Source organism: Spermophilus citellus (assembly GCF_964194105.1).
Source record: "Spermophilus citellus genome assembly, chromosome: 5".
NCBI lineage: Eukaryota > Metazoa > Chordata > Mammalia > Rodentia > Sciuridae > Spermophilus > Spermophilus citellus.
In genome coordinates this window covers 98,558,424-98,584,438 of record NC_138186.1, presented here as the reverse complement: position 1 = coordinate 98,584,438, position 26,015 = coordinate 98,558,424, and the positions used below count along the sequence as shown (strand labels likewise).

The 26,015-nt window shown below is 40.9% G+C and overlaps 1 protein-coding gene across 2 annotated transcripts in view; it reads right to left on the bottom strand.

The window, feature by feature from the left end:
• Nucleotides 1-26,015, bottom strand: part of ANKRD6 (ankyrin repeat domain 6) — a 205,827-nt gene that overhangs the window by 50,922 nt on the left and 128,890 nt on the right. For both annotated transcript variants that reach the window (XM_081295273.1, XM_081295272.1), the window contains one exon: nt 2,139-2,414. In XM_081295273.1, the coding sequence (XP_081151399.1) occupies nt 2,139-2,258 (120 nt within the window). In that variant the 5' untranslated portion in view covers nt 2,259-2,414. The remainder of the gene's footprint in view (nt 1-2,138; nt 2,415-26,015) is intronic.

The window sequence follows — 26,015 nt, the reverse complement described above, 5'->3', positions numbered from 1 at the left end:
CTGCCAACAACAGAAATTTCTCATAGTTCTGGAGGCTGAGAAGTGCAAGATCAGGGTGCCAGCATGTGGGTTTTGGTGAGCTCTCTTCCTAGCTTGCTGATGGCCCCCCATCTCAGTGTCCTCACACGGCAGGGAGGAAGAATAAGCTCTCTGGTATCTCTATTTATAAGGACCCTTATCTACCAATCATAGGGACCCATGCTCATGACCTCATCGAAATCTAATTACCTCCCAAAGGGCCCGACTCCAAATTCCACCACATCAGGGACCAGGGTTTCAACATATGAAAGCGGGGGGGGGGGGGGGGGGAGGGGGGGGGGGCAATTCAGTCTGCAGCAGTGGTGATGGTTGCACAATTCTGTAAATACACCAGAAATTACTGAATTGTACAATTAATAATGGGTGAGCTTCTCAGCCTGTAAAGTATACTTCAGTAAAGCTGTTTGTTTCCATTGTTGCAGCTCTATCAATTTAGGAGAGGCTCATGATGTCACTTCCTCACTTAATGGAAGGAAAACAAATGGCCCATTAAAATCACCTTCAGGACACCAAGTCCTGACTCAGTACAGTGGTCCAGAGGTAGCACAGAAATAAGCTTAAGCTCTCATTGTTGTTGCTGTTTATGGTAGCACTGGGAACCAAGCTCAGGGCCTTATGTTAAAAACTTGCAGATGCCAGCCAGGCATGGTGGTACACACCTGTAATCCCAGCAGCTTGGGAGGCTGAGAGAGGAGGATCACGAATTCAAAGACAGCCTCAGCAATTTAGCAAGGCTCTAAGCAACTCTGAGATCCTATCTCAATACAACATATAAAAGGGTTGGGGATGTGGTTAAGCAACCCTGGGTTCAATCCCCAGTACCAAAAAAAAAAAAAAAAAAAAAAAACCTTGCAGACTATGTACTTTAATTATTGCTATCATTACTAGCTTTTCAGGGTTGTTATATTATACCTGTTTTACAGTTGCAGAAACTGAAGCTCAAAAAAGCTAAGCAACTTGCACAATCAGCAAACAAAGCACAAATAAAACCTGTGAGCACATGCTGTAACTACAGAGTTCATATACTCTCTTGTTTGTGATTGCCTGGGTCCTGAAGAGCACTATGGGCAGATCACAAGAAGCCAGGGTTAAAGCTCACTCCATATTCAGTTATAAACAATTTATTTCTGTGCATCCCACTGTTAGGCTCCATAGGTGACCTACAAGCATCTCAGGATCCTCTTTTTTTTTTTTTTAGAAACCTGTATGCAATACAGAGAATATATATGAGTAACTGAAAATGTGAGCTGGCCAATCTCTAGATGTTAACAGATGATACTGTTTGAAAATTAAACTCCTTCTCCATCTCTACACCTCTCTGGGGTGGCCTGGAGGGTGGGCTTAGCAGCCTGACTCCATGGGTAAATTTGCATTTTTGCCTGGGGAAGTTACTCAAATCCCTTTGTGCCTCAGTTTCCTCATTTCCACAGTGGTGGTGAGGAGAGAACCTCCACTAGAGGGCTGTATGCTATAAGCTAGGTAAGTGCTCACTGTTGGTGATCCTCCACAGGTATATTTGAACTTGACATCTAACTGCACAGGACTGCCTTTTGTTGGCCTTACTACAAAACTGCCTTTGACCAGTATGTTCTCTTGTATGCCATGGTGTATCATCTGTAGGAGGGGAAAGCAATGTCCTCCATAGTTTGCCATTCATTTTTCATTGACTCATGGTGGTGGTCATTTGGTCCAGGCTGTCACTGTGTACACAGGGACAGTGAGACTGTGCAGTGGGGATTTTCCCAACCACTAGCTGGCCTTAGGAGGCTTGTTTAATGTGATTATCACACACTCTGCCCAGTGAGCTTTTGTGTCCCAACTACTCCCAAGGGATCTCTTGACCGTTTGACTAAAATAAGTAGGTAAGAAAAAAAGACATGCTATGATTTTAAAGACTGTCAAATGCTAATTACAAGTTATTTCATTTGAAAGATGGCAATGAAAGCATTCATAATACCCCTCCTTTCTCCCCCAAACCTGTCACTGGACCGAAAGCCAGTTCTTTTGAAAGCTGTGAATCAAAAACAACAGTTTTATGGACAATGGTTAAGAGGTAGGCTAGTTCCCAGGGAATGGTTGCAGCGTTTTCCTCTTGTTACCTTGGTAACCGCTACCTTGGCGCCCTTGTTGATGAGCTGAACCACATTCTCTGCTTGGCCTTTGTACGCAGCTATGAGAAGGCGTTCTGAAAGCGTAGCGACCGCATCCTGCTGGCTCATGAATTAGGAGAGAAAGAGGTTTTCGGCAATACGGTGGACAAGTTCCTTTGGCTCAACACGAAGCCACTGGCCTGGGCTGGCATCCACGCGTAGAGATGTTCACAATCATTAGAAGGTGCCTTCTGTTTTATTTTTTTACTATGCCATCTTCAGGACCTAGGGATTATAAAACAAAGCTGTAATCAGTGTCATCTGACACACAAGTACCCAAGCAACCATGCCTCTTCTCTGACTTAAGGGCATTCTGCTGGTTGCACACTGTAGGGAAGGAAGCCAAAGGGAGACAGGATGTGCAGCAGCACACTCTCCACGGCAAAACCCCTGAAGGGAGTTTCTAAGGGGAAGGCAGAATGTGCTAAGCCCCCTTCTCTTTCTCCCACTTCAGCAATATTCTCCAGAGAAAAATAACCAGGACTTTAAGGGTGGCTCTGCATTTTTGTCCTGGGTAGAAGAGGCCTAATATAATCTCCCAGACACCAGCTGGTTTACACACCCACCTCCAGCAGATAATCATACTGTGCATCTTTACCAACAAGATTCTGGACCAGGTTTTTTGGGTACACCGCAGCTGGTCTGCTGATTCACAAAGGCAGGCTGAGGCTGGTGGACTACACCTCCCAGAGTGACAGATGGGATCTCTCCCTGGGGTTTTCTCGCTGCACTCATTGCAATTGTCTCCCTTTACCCTGTTCTTACTGTAACAGTACAGTCTCACGAGTTCTGGAACAGATGGAGAGCTGGGCACAGGCTCCGCTGACTCCCAGTTCCAGATTGCCAAAACAATCCACCTTGGGACCCACATGGATGCTAAACCTGACAGCAGCTCTGTCTATTCAGGAGAGGCTCATGGAGTTGCTTCTTCACTTAATGGAAAGAAAACAAATGGCCCACTAAAGTCACCTACAGGACACTAAGTCCCGACTCTGGGCAGTGGTCCAGAGGTAGCAACCAGAAGTAAACTTAAGCTCTTCTTTCCACCCAACGACCAAAATGAACAGGATTTAAAAGATTGACTCCTCTCAGTAACCCCAGTCACCATTAGACCAAACCCAAGCCACTGATAATTATTTCAAAGGGGAAGAGTTCTTTGGGCAAAAGAAGGGATGCTTAGAGGTCTAACCCACTCCTGCTAGGAGAACAAGGGCTTCTTTGTTTTTTAAACCACTTATTAAAACATCAACATATACAAATGGAAATAAAGTGCTGTATCCAAAAAATACCATTCTTCAACCCAGAACACCACACCTTCTAATTCTAAAGGTCAAGAAGAATACCAGCATATTTTTACAATTGCTTCCAGCAAACTCAGTAATTCTTTCAGGCTCTAGAGATTAAGGCCATTTACCCTGACCTAGCTTGGAAAGGTCTTGGCCATATTGGGCTCAAGCAGTCATCTGGTCAACCACTCTGGGAGACTGGGGTTAAGGGCCCACACAGAGAACAGACATAGGACATCTCTGTCAGGACTATGGTGGGTTTTACAAATGGCATTTTATTACAGAAAGTGTTAGCCAAAAATAAATACTGTAACTTTAGAAAGATAATTGTTATACCCACAAAGCAATTTGTGCATCATTACATTTTCTTATCGTTTTTCATCTCTAACCCAAAATGCAGGCAAAAGGTAGCAAGGAGAGGAAAATAGAAGGAATATGGAAAACCCATCCTTCTCACCAGACTCATTAGAAGCATGACAAATGTGAAGGTGACATCCAAAGCAGGGATGCCTCGAGTAGCTACAGTCACAGATCCTTGGAATGCATCAGAAATATTTCTGAACACAAAGGTCAATGAAAAAATAAAGACTCAAAAACACAGATGGAGCAAGAAATTCCATTGAAAGTTTCTATAGCCACACTGTTTGGGCTTTATGCTTTCTAAATTGTCATAGTATTTGGAACTGATCTGTGTTTATCAACACAAGTACAACATCTTTTTATTTAAACCAATTATACTAAGTTTCTGCTCTGTTTACCCAAATATTGCAAAATCACTCCAGGCCCCAATGCAAGGAAAATACACAACATTAGACATGGGTTCCTAAATGACCTCTTTTCTCAGCCATTCTCTCCTTCATTCTACCCATTTGTTATCTCTGTACACTTGACCTTACCCCCCCCCAAATTCCATTCCAGAACCTTTTATGCAATGGTATTTAAGTCCAATGGCTCAGTTTATACAAAAATTATGCCTAAAATTCTACTCCATAGCTTAGCTCTTAAGGTTACAGACCTTGGCAGCAATCTTAGCCGAGGTCACACCAGCAGCATTGCTCAGTCTCCTCAGTAAGGGACACAAGGTCCAACTGGCTTCAGGTGAATTGATGGCCACGCCACTTCTACCCTCCTGTCTCATGCAACAAATTCAGCCTCTCAGCCTGAATAAGAACTTCTGGCTGAGTGAACCTTGTTTAGATGATTGCAATTTAAATGTCCAACCCATATCTTTTTTATTTTTTAGTTATAGTTGGACACAATTTTTATTTCACTTATGTATTTTTATGTGGTGCTGAGGATTGAACTCAGGGTCTCGCACGTGAGAGGTGAGTGCTCTACCACTAAGCCCCAGCCCTCATTATTAATTTTTCTAGAAAAACACTACAGTGTTGAGAAAATTTTGGCCAGAAATGTCATTTTGTTTTTTGCTTTTCAGTTACATCTATTTAAGAATGCTCTTTACACCTCTGTCCCACCACCACCACCAATATACCCATAGAACAGCTTGCAGGAGAGGTGGGCTGGGAAGAAAGATAATCTGGATACTCCAACCCCCATCAGAGTTGCACAGAAAACTGCCTGCAAAATGAGGAACAAAATGCCAGATTCCAATCCCTAGTCTGCTAACAGCAGTACTTGGACATCTTGAGCTCATTCCCAATTTAAGTACAGTAACAGCTTCACTGCTAGGACCTCCAGCATTTGCCTATAGGTGCTTCACACACAGGGTAGATATGAAGAGATCATAGCAGCCGAATCTTCTCTGCTTCCCATCTCCTCCAGCACCCTCACTTGGAGAAGATATTCTGCTTCTCATCTGATGCCTGGAAATCAGCAGGTCAGACAGGACAGAGCCAGGTGAGGGCCAAGGGGTAAGAGGGGATGGACAACCCCCTACAGTGTAATGAAAGTGGCAACCAGCCTGCAGTTAATGAGTTAACTCCACTGCCAACCTGTTGGGCCTGGCGGTAGCAACCCCATTCCCTCATTAAATCTGAGCTTCCTCTTCCAAATAGACAGCTACCATCCGAGACATTTTCCACTCCTGGCAGTGAGGAATTTCTTCTGCCCCAAGCCTATCAATGACATCCCTCTGTCACAATGCTCATTTTTCACAGTGTTCTGGAGGAAAAACCTTAAGTGCAAGCATGCTGCCCATTTTTAACCAGAAAAGAAATAAATTCATGAGTGTAAGTATGTAATAAGCACCCCAAATCTAGAAAGGAATTCAGCCTCCTAAAACAGACTACCCTCTTTCCAGCCCGTTGACCATCATCGTTTTCCAATTTGCCAATTCCTTTGTCTCTTATCACAAATGCCAGAGGGTCACACAGCTGCTTGGTCTGTGATGTGATAGGTTTTCTTTACACAGCAAAAGTCTAAGGTTTGCTTTTGCCGTTTTCTTGCAGATTTATAATAATGTTGCCTGGTGCCAATATCTCAAAGCCACTACATTCAAGTCTCCTGACAGGCAAAATATTCTAAGAGGAGACCTTCAAAAAAAGTCCCAAACAGGCATTATGCACAACCTGCCCGGAGATGGCCCCCAGACCCCCAGAGCCCTATGGTCAGGCAGCGCCACCAGTCATAATAATTAGCTTTGCTCTCATTGCTCCAAATCCTGCGTTGAAGAGATCGTACTCACATCCGGGGGTCTGTCCTCCCTGTTGTACATCATGTTCTGTTTCTGGAAAACTGCGGTCAATTCTTTGCTGGCAAGATCATTCACTTCCTAGGGCCGTCACTCTCAGTGGGTCTGCAGTGATTTACCACACAACGCTTGCAGCCCTTTTTTTCCCCCTTTAGTCTCCTCTGCCGACGCTGGCCACACTACATCTAAAGGCTTATTAAGACATCCATTCAGCTCGCAAGGTTTTGTGGTTTGCCAGCCTGATCATCACTGCTTCTGAAAGTGCTGGGTCTTCAGATTTTGTTGGACTGCTTCCTCCTGCCGGCAGAGGACCTATAACACTGCCTGGATCAAAGAGCCAGGCAACGATTCACAGATCAGCAGAACGTTTCTGAATGATGCTCCGATGACAGAGAAACGAAGTTTGTGTTCTTTGAGCAGTAATGCAAGAAAGGAGAGAACATGCAGGAAGGGCCAAAATCTGTAATAAACTGTCTTCATAACAACAAAACGTCTTCCCTTGTGGGCTCCCAGGCAGGGAAGCTCTGCATAGTGACTGGGCAACACGGGAGACGGGGTCTGGCTGAGCAGCCATCCCTGGTGCTTGCAAATCCAGTTTGCCTTACAAACTCTCCTCCACAGTCTCCATGGTGAAGGGGGAAGGGAGAAAATGAACCCTTCAGAAGCTTTTACAAGTGCTGCAGGTGGCACACGGCAGGTGTGCCCTTGCAGCCCACTTGTTGAAGAAACTGAAACTTCCCACCTGGAGGGATCATAGGAAGGAAGAAGGCTTTTGTTTTGGCTTGAGTCAGCATCCCACATTTCCCCCTATTTTTTCTAAAGATAGAATCATTGGCCCAGAGATGGGAAAATTACTCTGTCAACATAAACCTTCTGACCCGTTATCCCCCCGAGGCTAAGAGCTCCTATGGGCAATGGACTAGGATTCTGCTTTGGCCATTCTTTGGCTTATACCAATGACAAAACAGGCTGGGACTCTGGCCAGTGCATTGCAGAGAAGATGAATTCCAATGGGGAAATAAATTGCCAATAAAATAATAAAAGCTTTTTCTCCCACCTTTTTCTGGTACTGAGGATTGGACCCAGGAGTGTTGAACCACTGAGCTACACCCCCAGTCCTTTTTTAAATTTTGAGACAGTTTTGCCAAGTTGTTTAGGGCCTCCCTAAGTTGCTGAGGCTGGTCTCAAACTTGCAATCCTTCTGCCTCAGCCTCCCAAGTCACTGAGATTACAGGCCTGTGCCACCACACCCAGCAAGCTTTTTCTTAATACACAAAACTTGTACAGTTACCCAAAAGCAATCACTCCTAGAATACTGTGATCACCATTGGAAGATAAGTGAAGTTGCAACAGCAGTGAATGTGATTTAATCCTCAATTTGAAGAAGTTCATCACCTGCCACCAACAAGCCACAATCAGGGTCCAAAAGAACAGGTGACAGAAAAGACAAACCAAGTACAACAAACACAAAGCAGAGTGGCTTGTTTCCTCAAAGTTCCCAGAACATTTCCTCCTGAGAATATCTACTCCCACAGGTAGGGACCCTTAAAAACTATCCACAGGGACAGACAGCACTGACTGCTCATAAAGCCTGGTGTCCAGGAAGGTTATCTGCAAAAAGAAAGAAAATGACAGAGCAGAGACACTCCTTAGCAAGCTTCTGACTCACTCTGTACACCCCACCCACCATTACATAGCAACAGGTACATCCAAGTACACTAACTCTTCTCTTCTGAATCTGACACCTACTAAATCTTTGAAATAATCATCCTTGCAGGAGGCATAAAAAGTTTGTTGCACACAATTCATAATAGCTGAACTGTGGAGCCAACCTAGATGCCCTTCAGTGGATGAATGGATTAAAAAAGCGTGGCATATATACACAATGGAATATTACTCAGCAGTAAGAGAATAAAATAATGGCATTTGCAGGTAAATGGATTGCATTGGAGAAGATAATGCTAAGTGAAGATAGCCAATCCCAAAGAAAACAAATGCCGAATGTTTTCTCTGATATAAGGAGGCTGATTCATAATGAGGTAGGGAGGGAGAGTATAGATGAATTCTAGGTAGGACAGAGGGGTGGGAGGGAAAGGGAGGGGGCAGAGGATTAGCAAGGATGGTGGAATGTGATGGTCATCATTATCCAAAGTACATGTATGAAGACTCAAATGGGGTGTCAACATACTTTATATACAGATATTACATATATATACCAGTTTTTCATAAGAATCGTGATGCAAAAAGCAAAGTACATGTATAAAAGCATGAATTGGCATGAACATACTTTATATACAAAAATATGAAAAATTGTGCTCTATGAGTGTAATAAGAATTGTAATGCATTCTGCTGTCGTGTATTTTTAAAAAATAAATTAAAAAAAAGTCTGCTGCAGAGGAAGTTGGATGACACCTGGAGGCTCGAGGAAACCTCGGACATACCCTCTCATTAAAAGCTGCTTACAGGTATAAAAATCACACAAGAGAAACAATCAAGAATATGAGGAGAGCCTACAGAATGGGGGAAAATCTTTTCCACCTACACTTTAGAGACTTAATCTCCAGGATCTATAAAGAATTCAAAAAACTTAACCTTAAAAAACAAAACCACCACCACCAAATAAATAAATAACCCAATCGATAAGTTAGCTAAGGAGCTGAATAGACACTTCACATAAGAAATACTTTTGGTCAACAAATACATGAAAAAATGTTGAACATCTCTAGCAATTAGAGAAATGCAAATTAAAACTACACTGAGATGAAATCTCACTCCAGTTAGAATAGCAATTTTCAAGAATACAAGCAGCAATAAACGTTGGCAAGGATGTGGGGGGAAAGGTACATTCATACATTGCTGGTGGGACTGCAAATTAGAGTAACGACTCTGGAAAGCAGTATGGAGATTCCTCAGAAAACCTGGAATGGAACCACCATTTGATGTGGTTATACCACTCGTTTTATATCCAAAGGACTTAAAACAGCATACTGTGGTGATGGTGCCACATCAATGTTTATATCAGCTCAATTCACAATAGATAAATATGGAACAAGGCAGGTCCCGTCAACAAATGAATGGATAAAGAATGTGTATATACACCATGGAATATACCTCAACCACGAAAAATGAAATTATGCCATTTGTTGGTAAATGGATGGAGACTGTCATATTAAGTGAAATAAGCCAATCCCATAAGATCAAAGGCCAAGTGTTCTGATATGTGAATGCTAGCTCACAATAAACGGGGAGGCAAGGAAGAATAGAAGTACTTTGGATTAGACAAAGGGGAATCAAAGGAGGGAGGGGGAATGAGAATAGGAAAGTTAGTAGAATGAATTGGACATTACTTTACTATGTTCATATATGAATACACAACCAATGTAATTCCACATCACGTACAACCAAAATAGGAATTTGTATTCCAAGTATGTATGTCAAATACATTCTATTGTCATGTATAAGTAAAAAGTAAAATTTTTAAGATCACAAAGGAGGAATAAAGATGCATCACTGAATAAATAGATAAACAATGAAAGGCTTATGATGTAGAAATCTCCTTTCTTCATGCAGGATAATAACTTATTGAGTGGCCAGTATTGCTAGACCACCAAGCTGAGGCTTGGCACGCCCATCACTTAGCAAATGACCACGTGCACTGCTCAAACTTCAGCCTAGCATCATCCCTGCTGGTTGTTTAGCCATCCCCACTTTCCCTAAGATGATATGATCATTTACTAATCTGTTAACATACAGTTTTCTATAGGCTCCGGCCTTGGACTGAATTGTATCTCTCCAAGTCCTCATGGTGAAGCCCTAACTCCTAGTGTGGATGTATTTAACAACAGGAGATGATTAAGGTAAAATGAGGTCATGAGGATGGGACCCTGATCTGATAGGATTATGTTGCTGTAAAAAGAGACACCAGAGAGTTCACACGCAGATGTGCCTTACCAACCTCCCTCCCTCTGCAGTAGAAAGGCCATGTGAGCCCAAAACAGCCATTTGCAAGCCAGAAAGAGCCCTCACCGGAAACTGTGCTCTGCAGGACTTCAACCCAGGACTTTCAGCCTCTAGAACTGGGAGAAAATAAATCTGTGCTGCTCAACCCCCCCAATCTGTGGTATTGTGTTATGGTGGCCTGGGTACACTGACAGCTACTCTCAAAGTGTAGTTGCTGTTACTGGTACAAGGTCTCCTGGTTAGACTGAACTTGAAGGCAGAAGCCAATTTCAGTCATCTTTTCTCCCTAGTGCCTGGCTTGGTGCCTGAAACAAAGTTGGCCTTTAATGTCCATTAAATGGAAAATAGAAAAACTAACAACCAGTGACTTTTCATAGTTATTAATTGAGCCTGTGGATTCCAGAAGAAAGAGGAGGAGTGGGTGCAGTGGTGAATGCTGATAATCCCAGTGACTATGGAGGCTTAGGCCAGAGATCACAAGTTCAAAGACGGCCTCAACCACTTAGGGAGAATCCGTCTCAAAATAATTAAAAAAAGGACTGGGGATGTAGATCAGCACCCCTGGGTTCAACCCCCCCAGTACAAAGACAGACACACACACACACAGAGGGGGGTATCCACCTAAGCAGTTCATCTTTTCCCTTTCTCAGCAGATGAGGCAATCTATGGCTTCAAACCCTCTTAAAGATAAAAGAAGGATGTGTTATTCTCCTTTCTCCCTTTCTCCCAAAAATAGAAACCCACTGGTCTTGTGGCCAGAATAACTGCTCATCTAGTGGCAGCCCCTTAGTGACACAGGTCTGTCAGCACTGACGCATTGGACAGCGCCACAGCATCTTGGAATTTTCTTTTCACCACCCTGAAACCCTGCTGGGCAAAGCCAGAAATGCTAAAGATGATCAAAATAGCAACACCAAATAACAGCAAAACCATCACTGCACAGTATCTCTCATAGTCATTGCTCAGCTCCTGGCCACTCCTCAAAACTGCTTTGATCTGGCTTCTTTCTGCCCCGATTTTTTTTTTTCCTACAAAATCTTTGTTATTTATTTTGTAGTGTACTAAGAAGAGATGGGCATGAAGAGCTCTGGAAACTGGGAGAGAAATAACCCCTGCTTAGTGGCTGAGGGAGAGGAAGTCCGTGAAGTTTTCACAGGGAAGGTGTTGGAGACTGTGTAGGACTTTGTTAGGCAGAGGAGTAGGGAAAACCCAGGCAGAGGTAACAGCAAGGACAAAAAGGAAAAGTGGCCTGAAAGAACATGGAGTGAGAAAGAGGAGTAAAGAGACAATCTCAATTGGAGCTTCGAATACAAGGACAATGACCAGATGTTAGAAAATGGAAATATTTCACATCATGCCAAAGAAACTGTACCGTCTGTGACTGGAGCTCTGGAGACCGGTGAGCACAAGAGTGCCTAGTCATATTTTTGCTCTACTTGGAAAGCAGACACACTGAATTACATTAATTCTAATTATGGGTTTATGCTACACCCTCAAGATGACAAGCATGTGACTTTTTCTTCTCTCATTTACTCCTTTTATTCTTTCCCTTCTATTTCAATAGACTTCTATAGAATAGTCAGGTTTATAGAAAAACTGACCTTCATCCATAGATGTTTGGTACATTAATGAGTTGGTGTTGACACCATGTCTAACTAGAGTCCAAGATTTACGTTAGGGCTCACTGTGTCATACAGTTCCATGGGCTTTTCCATGCATCTGCCATTAAAGTATACAGAATACTTTGATTGTCCTAAAAATCCCCAGTGTTACATCTATTCATTTCTCCCTGCCCCACTTCCAAAATCCTGATCTTTCCATGGTCTCTCTAGTTTCATATTTTCCATAATGCCATATAGCTAGAATCATTACATTTCAGATTGTAAAAGAATACTGCTAAGGGGCTGGGGATGTGGCTCAAGCGGTAGCGCGCTCGCCTGGCATGCGTGCGGCCCGGGTTCGATCCTCAGCACCACAAAGATGTTGTGTCCACCAAAAACTAAAAAAAATTAATTAATTAATTAAAAAATTAAAAAAAAGAATACTGCTAAGTCAAAGAAACCAGTCTCTAAGTGTCTTTTTTTTGTGGTTTGACAGCTCATTTATTTTTAGTGTGAATAATATTCCATTGTATAGATGCAACATAGTTGATTTCCCATTTATATATTGAAGGGCTTTTTGGTTGCTTCCAAGTTTTGACAACTATGTATACAGCTTCTATAAACATCCATATGCAGGTATATTGTGTGGACATGTTTTCATCTTATTTGGGTGAATACCCAGAAGTAAAATTGCTGGACCATACCACCCAACAGTGCTTATCCTTGCAAGAAACTGCTGTACTATCTTCCAGTATGGCTGCAGCATCTGCATTCCTACCAGCTAGTTTTACATTGACCTAACTGCCAGAGGCAATGGTAACTTTTTGCTCTTCTCACTCTTTGTTGCATTAGACACTGCTACCATCCCTCCAAACTTCCTTCTTTCCTTGGTTTCTGTGACCCACTCTCTCCTCCTACCTTAGGCTGTTTTTCCTCACTGAAGGGCTCTTCTTTTGCTGGTGCCTTAAATTTTGAAGATCCCAGAGATTCTTTGTTATCTTCTCTGCTTGTTTTCTTCTCTAGAAGTTCTCGGTACTTCCTTTCCCTGCTGCCCACATCCTCTTCTGCTGCCTAGATACAGATTTCTCCAAGTCTTCTTTAGCCTTATTCACTTTTTCTGAAGCTCTATATTTAAACACTCAGCCACTCAACAGGCATTTTACTTGGATGTCTCCTATCAACATGTTCACAACCAAAACCCCATCCTTCTCTGCAAATCTGTCCTTTTCTTGTGTTCTCACCTTGGTAGGGCGCTGTTAAGGGTTTGAATATGAGATATTCCCCAAAAACTGTGCTCATGCAGGAATAGTCAAAGCTAAAATGATTGTATTATGAGAGCTGTAACCTAATGAATCCATCTTAGTTTGAATGAACTGACTGGGTAGTAACTGTAGGCAGATAGGGTGTGACTGGAGAAGGTGGGTCACTGGGGTCATGCCCTGGAGGGGTTGGTCTTCCTGCAGCCCCTCCCACTTGCTGTCATGAGCAGGGCAGATTTCTACCCACATGATGTGCTGCTCCTTGGAGTTAGAGGAGGGAGAGACTGAGACCTCTGAAACCCTAAGTTGTTCCTGTAAAGTATTTTGGTAACAGCAATGAAAAAAGCTAACCAAAACGGACTCTATCTTATCTAGCAACCTATTTTGCCTAATCTCAAACATTCTTGCTTCTTCTTCCCCTTTCTCTACCCCCCCCATTCAATAAAAGCACCAAATCCTGATTTGAGACAATAAGGCATGGAGATTTAAAAAAAAAAAAAGTTTTAAAGATAGTCCCTTGTTATGTTGCCCAGACTGACTTTCAACTCACAGTCCTCTTGTCTTGGTCTCCTGAACAACTTGGACTTTGGACATGAGCCACCACATCCAGCTAGGGCTACTTCTGTGTTATATAGGAAAAAAAAATAACAGTTCTTATCAGGTGGTTACAAAAGATTGAATAACATAATGCACATAACCATATACCGAACTTGGTATATAGTATGTGCATTGTTAGTATGTGCTTGGCACACGGACAGTTCACCTAGCACGTGCAAGGTGCTGGGTTCAATCCTCAGCACCACATAAAAATAAATAAAGGTTGGGCTGGGGATGTGGCTCAAGAGGTAGCATGCTCGCCTGGCATGTGCAGGGCGCTGGGTTCAATCCTCAGCACCACATAAAAATAAAACAAAGATGTTGTGTCCACCGAAAACTAAAAGATAAATATTTAAAAATTTCCTCTCTTTACAAAAAATAAAGGTATTGTGTTCAACTACAAAAAAAAAAAAAAAAAAAAAAAAAAAAAAGCATTTGTTCGGTGGCTACTTCTCTGCTTGTAACCAAGGGCTCACATTTCCCCAGAATGAAGTCCAGTGATACTCAAATCCATATGTGGTCCGGATCCAGCCTCTGTCCCCAACCACCTCTCCTGATATCCCCTCCCTGCATCCTGCACATCCTTGCACCCTCTTGGCCATAAGAGTGTTTAGAATACCTTGAAAGCACCACTATCATTTTTGCTTAGAATTCTCTTTAGATCATCTCCCCGGCTCTTCCTTATCTTCACCTATGATTCAAAGGGGTCCTCATCTCAGATTTCATTGCTCTTCCATCCTCCAGGTTCACAAGGGTAAAATCACCCTCAACTCAAATATCAGCTGTCATTTACTTGGGGCAACTTTCTTACTCTCAACCCACCTCCTTATGTGTAAAATAGAAAGTGTGACAATTTTTTACCATTGTATAATGAGGCCAGTATAAAATAAGAGGTTTTGGGTTTTTTTAATCCCACTATAGTTAGTTACTAGACTGGACTGCAATTGTGTGATGTCAATATTGTTGCCTCTCTTTCTGCCTTTTGATTTGAAGGATATCTCCCTCTGTCCTTCCTAAGGAGACTGCTCTAGCCAGAGAAGTCTCTGGGCTTTAGGATGCAGCACTAGAAGCTAGGCAGGAGAGATGGTGAGGAGTCGTCTAAGCCAATCTCTAGAACAAAGAGCTGGATCAAGAAAGCCACACAGGACAGCAGATGGAGCAAGAGATTCTGGACATTGTGGAATGTGATGTGAGAGAATACGGCTTGGGAAGCTGAGTCAAGAGGATTGCGAGTTCCAAGCCAGCCAGCCTTAGCAATTTAGTGAAGCCCTAAGTAACTCAATGAGACCCTGTCTCTCCAAAAAAAAAAAAAAAAAAAAAAGGCTGGGGATGTGGCTAAGTGGTTAAGCACCCCTGGATTCACTCCCCAGTACCCCCCCCAAAAGAAAAATATGAAAATTGTTATGAATTGGATTTCCTTTAACTTTTGAGATAAATAAATTAATGATTCAATTACTTTAGGCTGGAGACATAGCTCACTGGTAGACTGCTTTGTCTAGCACACCAAAGGCCCTGGGTTCTATCCCCAGCACTCAAAAACTATTTTAAAAATCACTTTTGGATACTGGACTACACTTTGAGTATTTCCATACCATCACAGGAACCTATGAGACTGAAATTCTTTATAGGGTTAACCTGGTTGTCTTTACTCTCAGCCTCTGGCATCCCTAGCAGAGGGGCTATGCTTCAGTCTCATCTTCAGCTCAATGCAAGCACACAGAATGGCACAAGGCATGTGAGCAACACATGCTTATGGAGTAAGTAAACATATCTGCTGGATTAAAATCTCCTAAGAGCAAGTGCTTTCTTTTATTTTCCCATGTTTTCAAATAATAACACAAGCTATAGCAAGCTGGTGAAAACCCAAAAGATATATCCATGTCCTAATCCCCAGAGTCTGTGGTAACATATATGACAAAAGATGCGATTGTTAAGGATCCTGAAGCTTGGAATGTACTCTGGGTTGTCTGGGTAGGTTGTAAATGAATCACATGTGCACTTAGAAGAGGCAGAGTGTTTTGAGACAGAGGGGGAGGAGGCAATGTGACCCAGACACAGAGCTGGAGTGATGGGATCACAAGCCAAGGACTAGGTGGTACCAAAGGACAGAAGACGAAAGAAACATTTTCCCCTGGAATTCTCAGGGGGAGTGTAACACCTTGATCTCAGACTTCTGACCTCCAGAATTGTGAGAATATTTTTCCATTGTTTCAAGTCATACAATTTGTGATAATTTCTCACAGCAGCTGCAGAAACTAATACAAATGCCTTATACATCAGTGGATGCCCAATACTCTGTCAACTGTTGATCTCAGTCACTAATAATCACTGCTGTGCTTTCTTTTTAAAGTCACTCACACCCCCTCACACAACGTCATGGCCAACAGCCAAAGTAGCACTTTGTTACAACAGCATTTACAAGGTTGAAATAACAGAAGATCCATCTCTATTGTCAGGGGTTGTCAGATTCCAGAGGCTAAGTCATTCTGGCTACCTATCCCTTTAAGTAATTTTATATGTGCATTTTAAGTTTATATATCCATTTTCTATGTACTCCTACATGTCTCCCTGCATACATTGCTTCATACATTTTTATATTACCACATATACAATGATTCTTGCTCATTCCTTAAGGAAGGAGAGGACACAATGGGGAAGCACTTGATAACTGACATGATGGCAGGAGAAGTGGCTCGTGACAATGGGGGTGCAGACATTCCCTAGCTGACAGCCGACTCAGACTCAGCAGTCTACCCACAAGAAACACCACTGAACTGCAACAGAGTCGCATCATTTTCTGAGTCTGTACCAAAAGCATGAAGTAAACCATGAAGCTGCTCTGCTAGCCAGGAATTAAAGGTCTGAATGTAAACCTGCAAACACTGTTCCAAATATGGCAAAGTGGTTTATGTGAGTGTCTGCTTGGAAATAAATGCCAACTGTGACTCTAGTTTTATTTTCAACAGTATTCTCCTACTGCGTGTTCCTCAGAGGACACAGCCTTTTTTCTGGGGCTGGAGGAGGCCTACAGGCCAGGAAGCCCCGAGAGACCACACAATCTCTCCCAGCTATACACACTTGCTTCTGTTCATCAATGTCTACTATGTGATCCTGCAAATATGGTTATTTCTAACTATCCTAGACCTGGTTTCCACTCCAGAGGTCCCCTTTTATCCAATATGCCTGCCAGTCAAGTATTTCTTCACATAATATCCCAACACCAGAAATTCCAGATGCTGATGCACAGTGCTCCTCCCTGTCATTCCCCCCAACAAACATGACCTCCTCTAAAAGCTGAAACTATCCACAAGCACGTCTAGGTCAGGAGTACCATGTTAGCATAAGAACACATCTCCAGTAAGGGCACACAGCATGGTCTAGAAACATCAATACTGTATCAGCTCTCTATACCATCACTGGTAACATTTCTACATGGGTCCCCCTTCTCAACTCTGTGCCAAGGTTGGTTGAGGCAAGGGAGTGGGTAGAAGCAAGAAGAGAAGGTGTTTTTAAAAGACCACCCACAAAAAGTGTGGACCCTAGAAAGGATACATTATTAACCTTCTTGCTTCTTAATGTCCTTGTTTGTAAAATAGGGTTAAAAATGGTAGCTACTGACTTTGTAGGTTAGCAAGAAGGATTATCCAAGGATGTACATAAGCACTTGTGTGTTAGTTGGCTCTTTCCTGCTGTGACCAAAATAACTGACAAGAACAAATTAAGAGGAAGAAAACTATTTTGGTTCATGGTTTCAGAGGTTCAGTCCATGGTGGGCCAACTCCATTGCTCTTAGCACAAGGTGAGGCAGAACATCGTGATAGGAGGAAAGATGACAGAATAGAGGGGTTACTTCCCTGGCAGCTCCATGGTATGAATCCAAGAAAAGCAGAGAGGCAGCTTCTCAGTAAGGTGAGTGAATGAACAAAAATTAGGGAGCTGGGGTCATGGCTTAGTGGTAGAGCACTTGCCTCATACATGTGAAGCACTGGGTTCAATCCTCAGCACCACATATAAATAGACACAACATTTTTATTTTTAACTAAAAATTATATTTTAAAAATTAGGGGGCAAAATTACTGAAATTTAAGATTGGAAACTCAAAACGGATTGGGGACTCAGGAGATCAAATGTTATAAAGGAAGATTCCCCAGCCCCACAGACATGGCAGCAGCTGGAGGATAAAGAGTCCCTATGCAAATGCAATAAAGCAATAAAAGAATTAAAGAAACTTCCATTCTCAGGAGGACTGCAGCATGTTGGGGGTACAGAGAGTTTAGAGATCAGAGTCACTACCCAACTAAATGGTAAGGTGTGTTGCATAATATTCTTGTATAGGAAAGAAGCCACCATCTCTCCCTGAAGTGTGCAGAGGAAAGTGGAATTAACCATTCTGCCCTGCAGGGGCCACCAGCAGCTGGGGGAGCCAATTCTGGCAGACCCGATTCTGGCTCCAAAAACAAGAGGGGCAAACCCACACTGTGTGGCAGAGTGTGCCTAAGTGACCAGGAGAAAAATCAAGCATGGAGAGAGGTTTATGCAGGGGAATACTGGTCATGGAAACCCATCCACCTTCCCTTCCAATCTGGCTTCTTGCAGGACTGGCTGGGAGAGAAGCAAATGATTGGGAATTTGAAAGGGCAAGAGAGACCAAGTTTGGAGACTAAATCAGAACAGGAATCGTGGGGTCCGCAGGTGATACAGTCACTCAAGAACTGGCTTCTACACCACACAAGTGGAACCCAAAGGAGTTTCCCGGGGTGCAAGTCTTCCAGAGCGGACCAGCAATTGATAGGCCCCAGAGGTGTGCCGATTTAAAATCTCCATACTAATTGTCATTCAGTGAAGACTAGAACATACCTAAGCCTAAACCCTGCCTCCAGGATTAACCCTCTCACCCTAGCAACTCTACCCTGAGGGTGGAGCAAGCATCAAACTCCTGACAACCCCACCTAAGTGCTGAGAAGGGAACCTGAGATACTTTTGAACTCCAAAGAAAACTGTTCAATTTTTCATTGAGATCTTCTCTCACACTTCTACCATTTTTGAAACCAATTATTTTTCATGCAGTTTATTGATGACTAGAATGTCTGAGTTTCGTTTTGTATTCTTTTTTTTAAATTTTACTTTATAATTTTCCCCTCTCTTATCTGTTTCCCTTGATTCTCTTTTCTCCTAACAGCCAACCTCTATTATTCCCTCTTTCACTCTTCCTTTAATTTTTTACTTCTATCTTCTCTTCTTCCTTATAAACATCACATCCAATGTCACTTCTGTTCTCTCTCTGTCCACTGTTTGAAATTGTAAGCCCTTTTGCAAACTTACTGTTTTTCTTATAGGCAACAACCGAACATATGATTTCTGTTTATTGTGACAAAACTGTAGATGTCTTAGTAGGAGCTCTCTGGTTTAAGGCTGCATATTGTTTGTATTGGTTGTTGTTATTACTTGTCTCCCCCTTAATGGAGACGTTCCAGAAATTTGCAGTGACACTATAAGTTTATAGGGTAGAAACTGTACTGCCTCAGATCCACACTAATATAAGGGTAGACAAACACGAAAAAACAAGGGAACAAATCACCCCCAAACAAACTAAGATGCCCCAACAATAGAATCCACTGACACCACAGTGGAAGAAATGTCAGAGAAGGAGTTTAGAATGCACATAATAAAACTGATCCGTGAGGTAAAGGACAATGTAAGGAGTGAAATCAGAAAATTCAGGAGGTAAAAGATCACTTCAATAAAGATTCTGAAAAGAAATCAGGCGGAAATCCTCTGGAAAGCCATCACCAACAGACTAGACCCCTTGGAAGACGGTTTCAGGCAATGAAAACAAAATATATAATCTTAAAAATAGAGTTGATCACAAAGAGAAGGCATTAAGAGACCATGAACAGAATTTCCAAGAAATATGAAATAACATGAAAAAAACAAATTTAAGATTTATTGGAGTAGATGGAGGCATGATACAAGTCAAAGGAATACACAATTTTTCAGTGAAACAATATCAGAAAAATTCTCAAACCTAAAAAATGAAATGGAAGAATCAGATACAGGAGGCTTGAAGGACCCCAAATATACAAAATTACAAACAGACCCACACCAAGTTACATTATAATGAAAATGCCTAACATACAGAATGAGGATAGAATTTTAAAGGATGCCAGAGAAAATTTTCAGATTACATTTAGAGGAAAACTAACTCAGATCTCAGCCAATTTCTTATCTCAGACACTCAAACCTAGGAGGTCTTGGAAAAATATATACCAAGCTCTGAGAGAAAATGGATGCCAACCAAATATACTATACCCAGAAAAACTGAGCTTCAAATTTGAAGATGAAATAAAAACTTTCCATGATAAACAAAAGAATTCAGAACTAGAAAGCCTACTCTACAGAAAATTCTCAGCAAAATATTCCATGAAAATGAAAAAAATGTGAAAACCAACAAAAGGAACTACTACAGAAATAATCAAAGAAACAATTCAAACTAAAAACCAGAAATAAAAATGACCAAGAATACAAATCATATCTCAATAATAACTTTGAGCATAAATGGCCTAAACTCAAACAACAAACTGGCAGATCAGATTAAAAACCAAGACCCAACAATATGCTGTCCAAGAGACCCATCTCATAGGCAAAGACTTCCTTAAAGGAATTATACATTAACAAGACATATCAAATATTTATGCCCCAAACAATTCAGAATCTATATACAAACAAACCCTTCTCAATTTCAAGAGGCAAAATAGACCACAACATGATAATACTGGATGACTAACATACCTCTCACCACTGGATAGATCTTCCCCCCCCCAAAAAAAAAAAAAACTACAGAACAAAATAATATAATCAACAATTTAGATTTAACAGTATTTCATCCATCAATGATTGTATACATTTTCTTCTCAGCAGCACATGGATCCTTCTCTAAAATAGACCATATCTTATGACACAAAACAACTCTTAGCAAATATAAAGAGGTGATACCTTGCATTCTATCAGATCATAATGGAATGAAATTAGAAATCAACAATAAAATAAAAAATAGAAGCTATTCTAACACCTGTAGACTAAATAATATGCTATTGAATGACCAATGGATAGCCAAAAAAAAAAAAATCAGGGATGAGAAAAAAAAATACTTGAAGTAAATGAGAATAGCAACACAAAGTATCAATCTCAGACACTATGAAGGCAGTTCTAAGAGGAAAGTTCACTGCATTGAACCCATTTATTAAAAAAATAGGTTATTTGGCTATTTCCTAACATTACATCTCAAAGCCCTAGAAAAAAAGAACAAATCAACAACAAAAACAGAAGACAGGAAATAACTAACAGAGTTAAAACTAATGAAACTGAAATAATTCAAAAAAAATTGACAAAACAAAAATTGGCTCTTTGGAGGGAGGGAGAAATTTATAAATCCTTAGCTATGCTAACAAAAATAAAGAGAAAAAAAATCAAATTACTAAAATTCGTGATGAAAAAGGAAATATGACAGACACTACTAAAATAAAGATAATTAGAAACTATTTTTAAAATGTATACTCCAATAAAATAGAAAATATCAAAGACATCAACAAATTTCTAGAGACATATGACCTACCCAAACTGAATCAGGAGCACATATGCAATTTAAACAGATCAATTGCAAGCAATGAAATAGAAGATGCCATCAGAAGCCTACCAACTAAGAAAGCCCAGGACTAGACAGATTCTCAGCTGAGTTCAATTAAGACCTTCAAAGAAGAATTAACACCAATGCTCCTTAAATTATTTCATGAAACAGAAAAGGAGGGAACCCTTCCAAACTCATTCTATGAAGCTAGTATCACCCTAATAATAAAACCAGTCAAGACGGACACATCAAGGAAAGAAAACTGCAGACCAATATCCCTGATGAACATAGATGCAAAAATTCAAAATTCTGGCAAATCACATAAAAATATATTTAAAAATAGGGCACCACAATTGGATGAGGTTTATCCCAGAGATGCAAATTTGGTTCAACATATGAAAATCAATAAACTTAATTCATCCCATCAATAGACTTAAGAATCATGATTATCTCAACAGATGCGGCAGAAGCAAATGACAAAATAAAACATCTTTCCATGTTCAAAACACTAGAAAAACTAGGAATAGTAGGAACATTGTAAAAGTTATCTATGCAAAACCTAAGGCCAACATCATTCTAAATGGAGAAAAATTGAAAGCATTTCCTGTAAACTGGAACAAGACAAGGATGCCCTCTTTCACAACTTTTATTCAATATTGTTCTTAAAACTCTAGACAGAGCAATTAGACAAAAGAAAGAAATTAAAGGGACAAGAATAGGAAAAGAACTATGCCTATTTGCCAATGACACAATTCTACATTTAGAAGATAAAAAAAAAATCCACCAGAAAATTTGTAAAATAAATTTATATTCTGCTACTTTGCTGAATTCATTTAACACCCATAAATCAATTGCATTCTTATACATCAGTGATGAATCTACTAAAAGAGAAATTAGGAAAACTACCCCATTCACAATAGCCTCAAAAAAAAAAAAAGTGTGGTAATCAATATAACCAAAGAGGTGAAAGACCTCTACAATGAAAACTACAGGACACAAAAGAAATTGAAGATCTTAGAAGATGGAAAGATCTCTTATGCTCTTGGATAGGCAGAGTTAGCATTGTCAAATGGCCATACTACCAAAAGCATTATACATATTTAATGCAATTCCTATTAAAATCCCAATGACATTCTTTATAGAAATAGAAAAAGCAGTCATGAAATTAATTTGGAAAAATAAGAGACCCAGTACAGCCAAGCAATCTTTAGCAAGAAAAGTGAAGCAGGAGGCATCACAATACCAGACCTTAAATTATACTATAGAGCTATAGTAACAAATGGTGCTGGGAAAACTGGAAATCCATATGTAGCAAACTGAAATCACTCTCTCATCCTGCACAAAATTCAAAATGTATCAAGTACACTTTGAGCATTAGACCAGAGACCCTGTCCCTAATCAAAGGAAAAGTAGGCCCAACTCTGTCATGCCAGCTTAGGAATTGACTTCCTGAACAAGACTCCTAAAGCCCAAGAAGTAAAATCAAGAATCAACAAATGGGATGGTATCAAACTAAAAAGCTTCTTCACAGCAAAGGAAACAAAAAATGTGAAGAGAAGGCTACCAAATAGGAGAAAAATCTTTGCCACCTGCACCTCACATTAATCTCTAGGATATGTAAAGAACTCAAGAAACTTCACACACACACACACAAAAAAAAAAAAAACAAAAAACACCCAATCAATAAATGGGCAAAGAAACTGAACAGACCCTTCACAGAAGAAATACAATCAGACAACAAATATATCAAAAAATGTTCAACATATCTAGCAATTAGAGAAACATAAATTAAAACTACACCGAGATCCATCTCACTCCAGTCAGAATAGCAATTATCAAGAATATAAGCAGCAATAAATGTTCATAAGGATGTGCGGGAAAAGGTACACTCATACATTGTATCAATTTGCAGCCCCACTAGCAATCACTATGGAAAACACTATTGAGATTCCTCAGAAAACTTGGAATGGAACCACCTTTTGACCCACTTATTCCACTCCTCACTATACCCAAAGGACTTCAAATCAGCATGCTATAATGATGCTGCCACATCAAGTTTATAGCAGTTCAATTTACAATATCTAAACTATAGGATCAACCTAGGTACCCTCAATAGATGAATGGATAAAAAAGTATACACACACAATGAAATATTACTCAGTTATAAAAAGAAATGAAATTATACCATTTGCTGGTAAATGAATGGAACTGGAGACTATCATGCGAAGTGAAATAAGCCAATCCCAAAAGCAGAGGCCAGATGTCTTCTGATATGCAGATAACTCACAAGAAGAGGGTGAACAGGGAAGAATAGAAGTACTTTGCATTAGGCAGAGGGGGTATAAGGAAAGGGAAGGGGAATGGAAATAGGAATGAGTAATGTTTGATTCGTTCTACTATGTGTATATATGATTACATGACCAATGTAATTCTATATCATATAGAAGAATGAGAAGTTATAGTCCATATATGTATGTCAAAATACATTCTACTATCATGCATAAGAAAAAATTTAAAAATGGTCAATTCATTAAAGAGTATGTATAGGTTCATTTATGGACCTTCAATCTATTCCTTTGCTTTATGTATCTGTCCCTTTGTCAGTATCACATTATTTTGGATACATATTTGTAGCAACTGAAAATTTGGAAACATGAATCCCCCAACTTTTCTATTTTTCAAGATTTCTTATAGCCACTTGTTGTCTCTTACGATGCTATTTGAATTTTAAAAACAATTTTGACCATTTTTTTTTAAAAAAAGCAGTTGGAATTTTCATAGGAATTGCATTAAACTGTTGATCTATTTGGGGAATATTGCCTTAATAATAGTAAATATTCAATTCAGGAACATTGATGATATTTACATTTATTGAAGTCTTTAATATCTTTCAACAACGTCTTATAATTTCCAGTTACAAACCTTGAGTCTCACTTGTTAAATTTATGTTTAAGTAGTCTGCTATTTTTATACTATTTTCAATAGGAAGATTTTATTAATTTCGTTTTGTACGTGTTCATTGCTATTGCATAGAACTAAAACTGATTTTTCTATTTTGAAAAAAGAATATCATGACAGACGGGGATAGTGGAAGATCTCCTCTGCATTCATGTCACCAGGAAGCAAGGGTTTGGGGTGGGGAGACACAGGGAAGATGCGCCCTTCCTGCATTAACACAGAGCTTTTGGGGGACATCTCACATCCAAACCACAGCAACTTGGCACAGAGAAGGCACCCAGTAAGTACTGAACATATGTATACTTGCATGAAGCCAACAGAAGACTAAATTCTCCATTTATATTTCCAAGTCCTTTCCAGCACTGACTCCTTCCTGAGTCTATTACACTGTCACCTCTTGTTTATAGCTTCCTAAGGACAAAGTCTCAGGGAGACTTTGGGCTCTTGGCCTTACTCAGCGTTCAGCAGGGACACAGTGTTTGGCTTCAGCAGAGCTTTGTGGGATCAGCTGTCCTTGCAAAAGAGGGAGACTGGGACTTAAGTACAGCTGGCCATCAACGAGCCTCTGTGGCTCACTCTCATGCTCAGGTCATCACACACCAATCAGGCACACACAGTACATGGCTCAGGAAGATGCACTCAGAGCTGATGGATTCTGACCTCTCCACCCCCTGAAAAGGTGAGGCTTCAGTTAGGGTGAGGACGGGTGTCACAGGAGTGCCCTGCCTGAAGTCAGCTCACCACACATGCAGCATCTCCCCAGACCTGTATTATTTACAGTTATTTCTTAGCTAAGGTGTCCTTCCAAATTGGATCTTGTCCCAAACCTTAAGTTTCAGTCATAGAATAACCATGGGCAAGTCTGGTCCACTAGATTCAATAGCCAATAATTACCTCACATGACCAACACACCAAATTGTTAGATATTAGAAATTACTCAAAGTTAAAATTCTGCCACATCTTTACAAGAAGAGATTCCTAATGTGAAGGTAGTGAGAATAGAAACGACACCGACCTTAAATTGCTTATTATATTCCCAGAATTAGCTCCAGAGATAATTTGTTCCCAAGAGTTTTATGCAGTCTTAAAATAGTCATTTCTCTCAGGACAGTCTCATTATTATCGTAGCCAAATTATTTCTACAATGAAAACATTTAATTAGTTGAGCTTCTGTCTTCAGGACACAACCTGAAGAAATTATTAATTTCAGGAGGTCAAACGAGACATTACAAAGCTTAAGACCCTTCTGGGTCACAGTCCCAGGTTCCCCCACCTTCTGTCTTCTGTCTTCTGATCCTTCTCTCAGAGTAGGGGGCTTGGCTTCCTCTTGAAGAAATCTGGATCCACTACAATAGCCGGTGAAGCTTCTCCCTCCTGGACTGCTTTCCTGCTCTCAGGGGCCTGGGGCAGTCATCTGTGGGGGAAATCCACAGACCCTTTCCTGGAGGACATTCTAGTCCTGGCAGTCTGCTGCAAGCTATCCACGGGCTGTGTGCGTGAGCTGTGTGCATCTGAGCGCATGAGGGGACTGGCCTGACATTACTGCCTGGTTGGGCTGTACCACGTGTGTGTGCCTTTGCTTTTTCTCTGCCAGTGATCCCACACAGCACCCGAGATGGGTGTGGCTTTCCAAGATGTCAACCTGCTGATCACAAAACATCATCAAGCAAGACTCCACCCTTTGAACCCAATCCCTTGCCTTATTCGGGTGGAATATTCTATGAATGGCTTGTCCCCAGTAAATAGGGGGTTTCAGCCGTGCTCTTTTGCCTCTTGCCTCCCTTGCTCCCCTTGGCCTTGAGCGTGGGAGCTGAGGTCTCAAACATCCCTGAACCATGCAAGAGGTATTTCTGTGTTAGTGTGGGGGGTTTTTTTTGTTGCCAGCCCGGC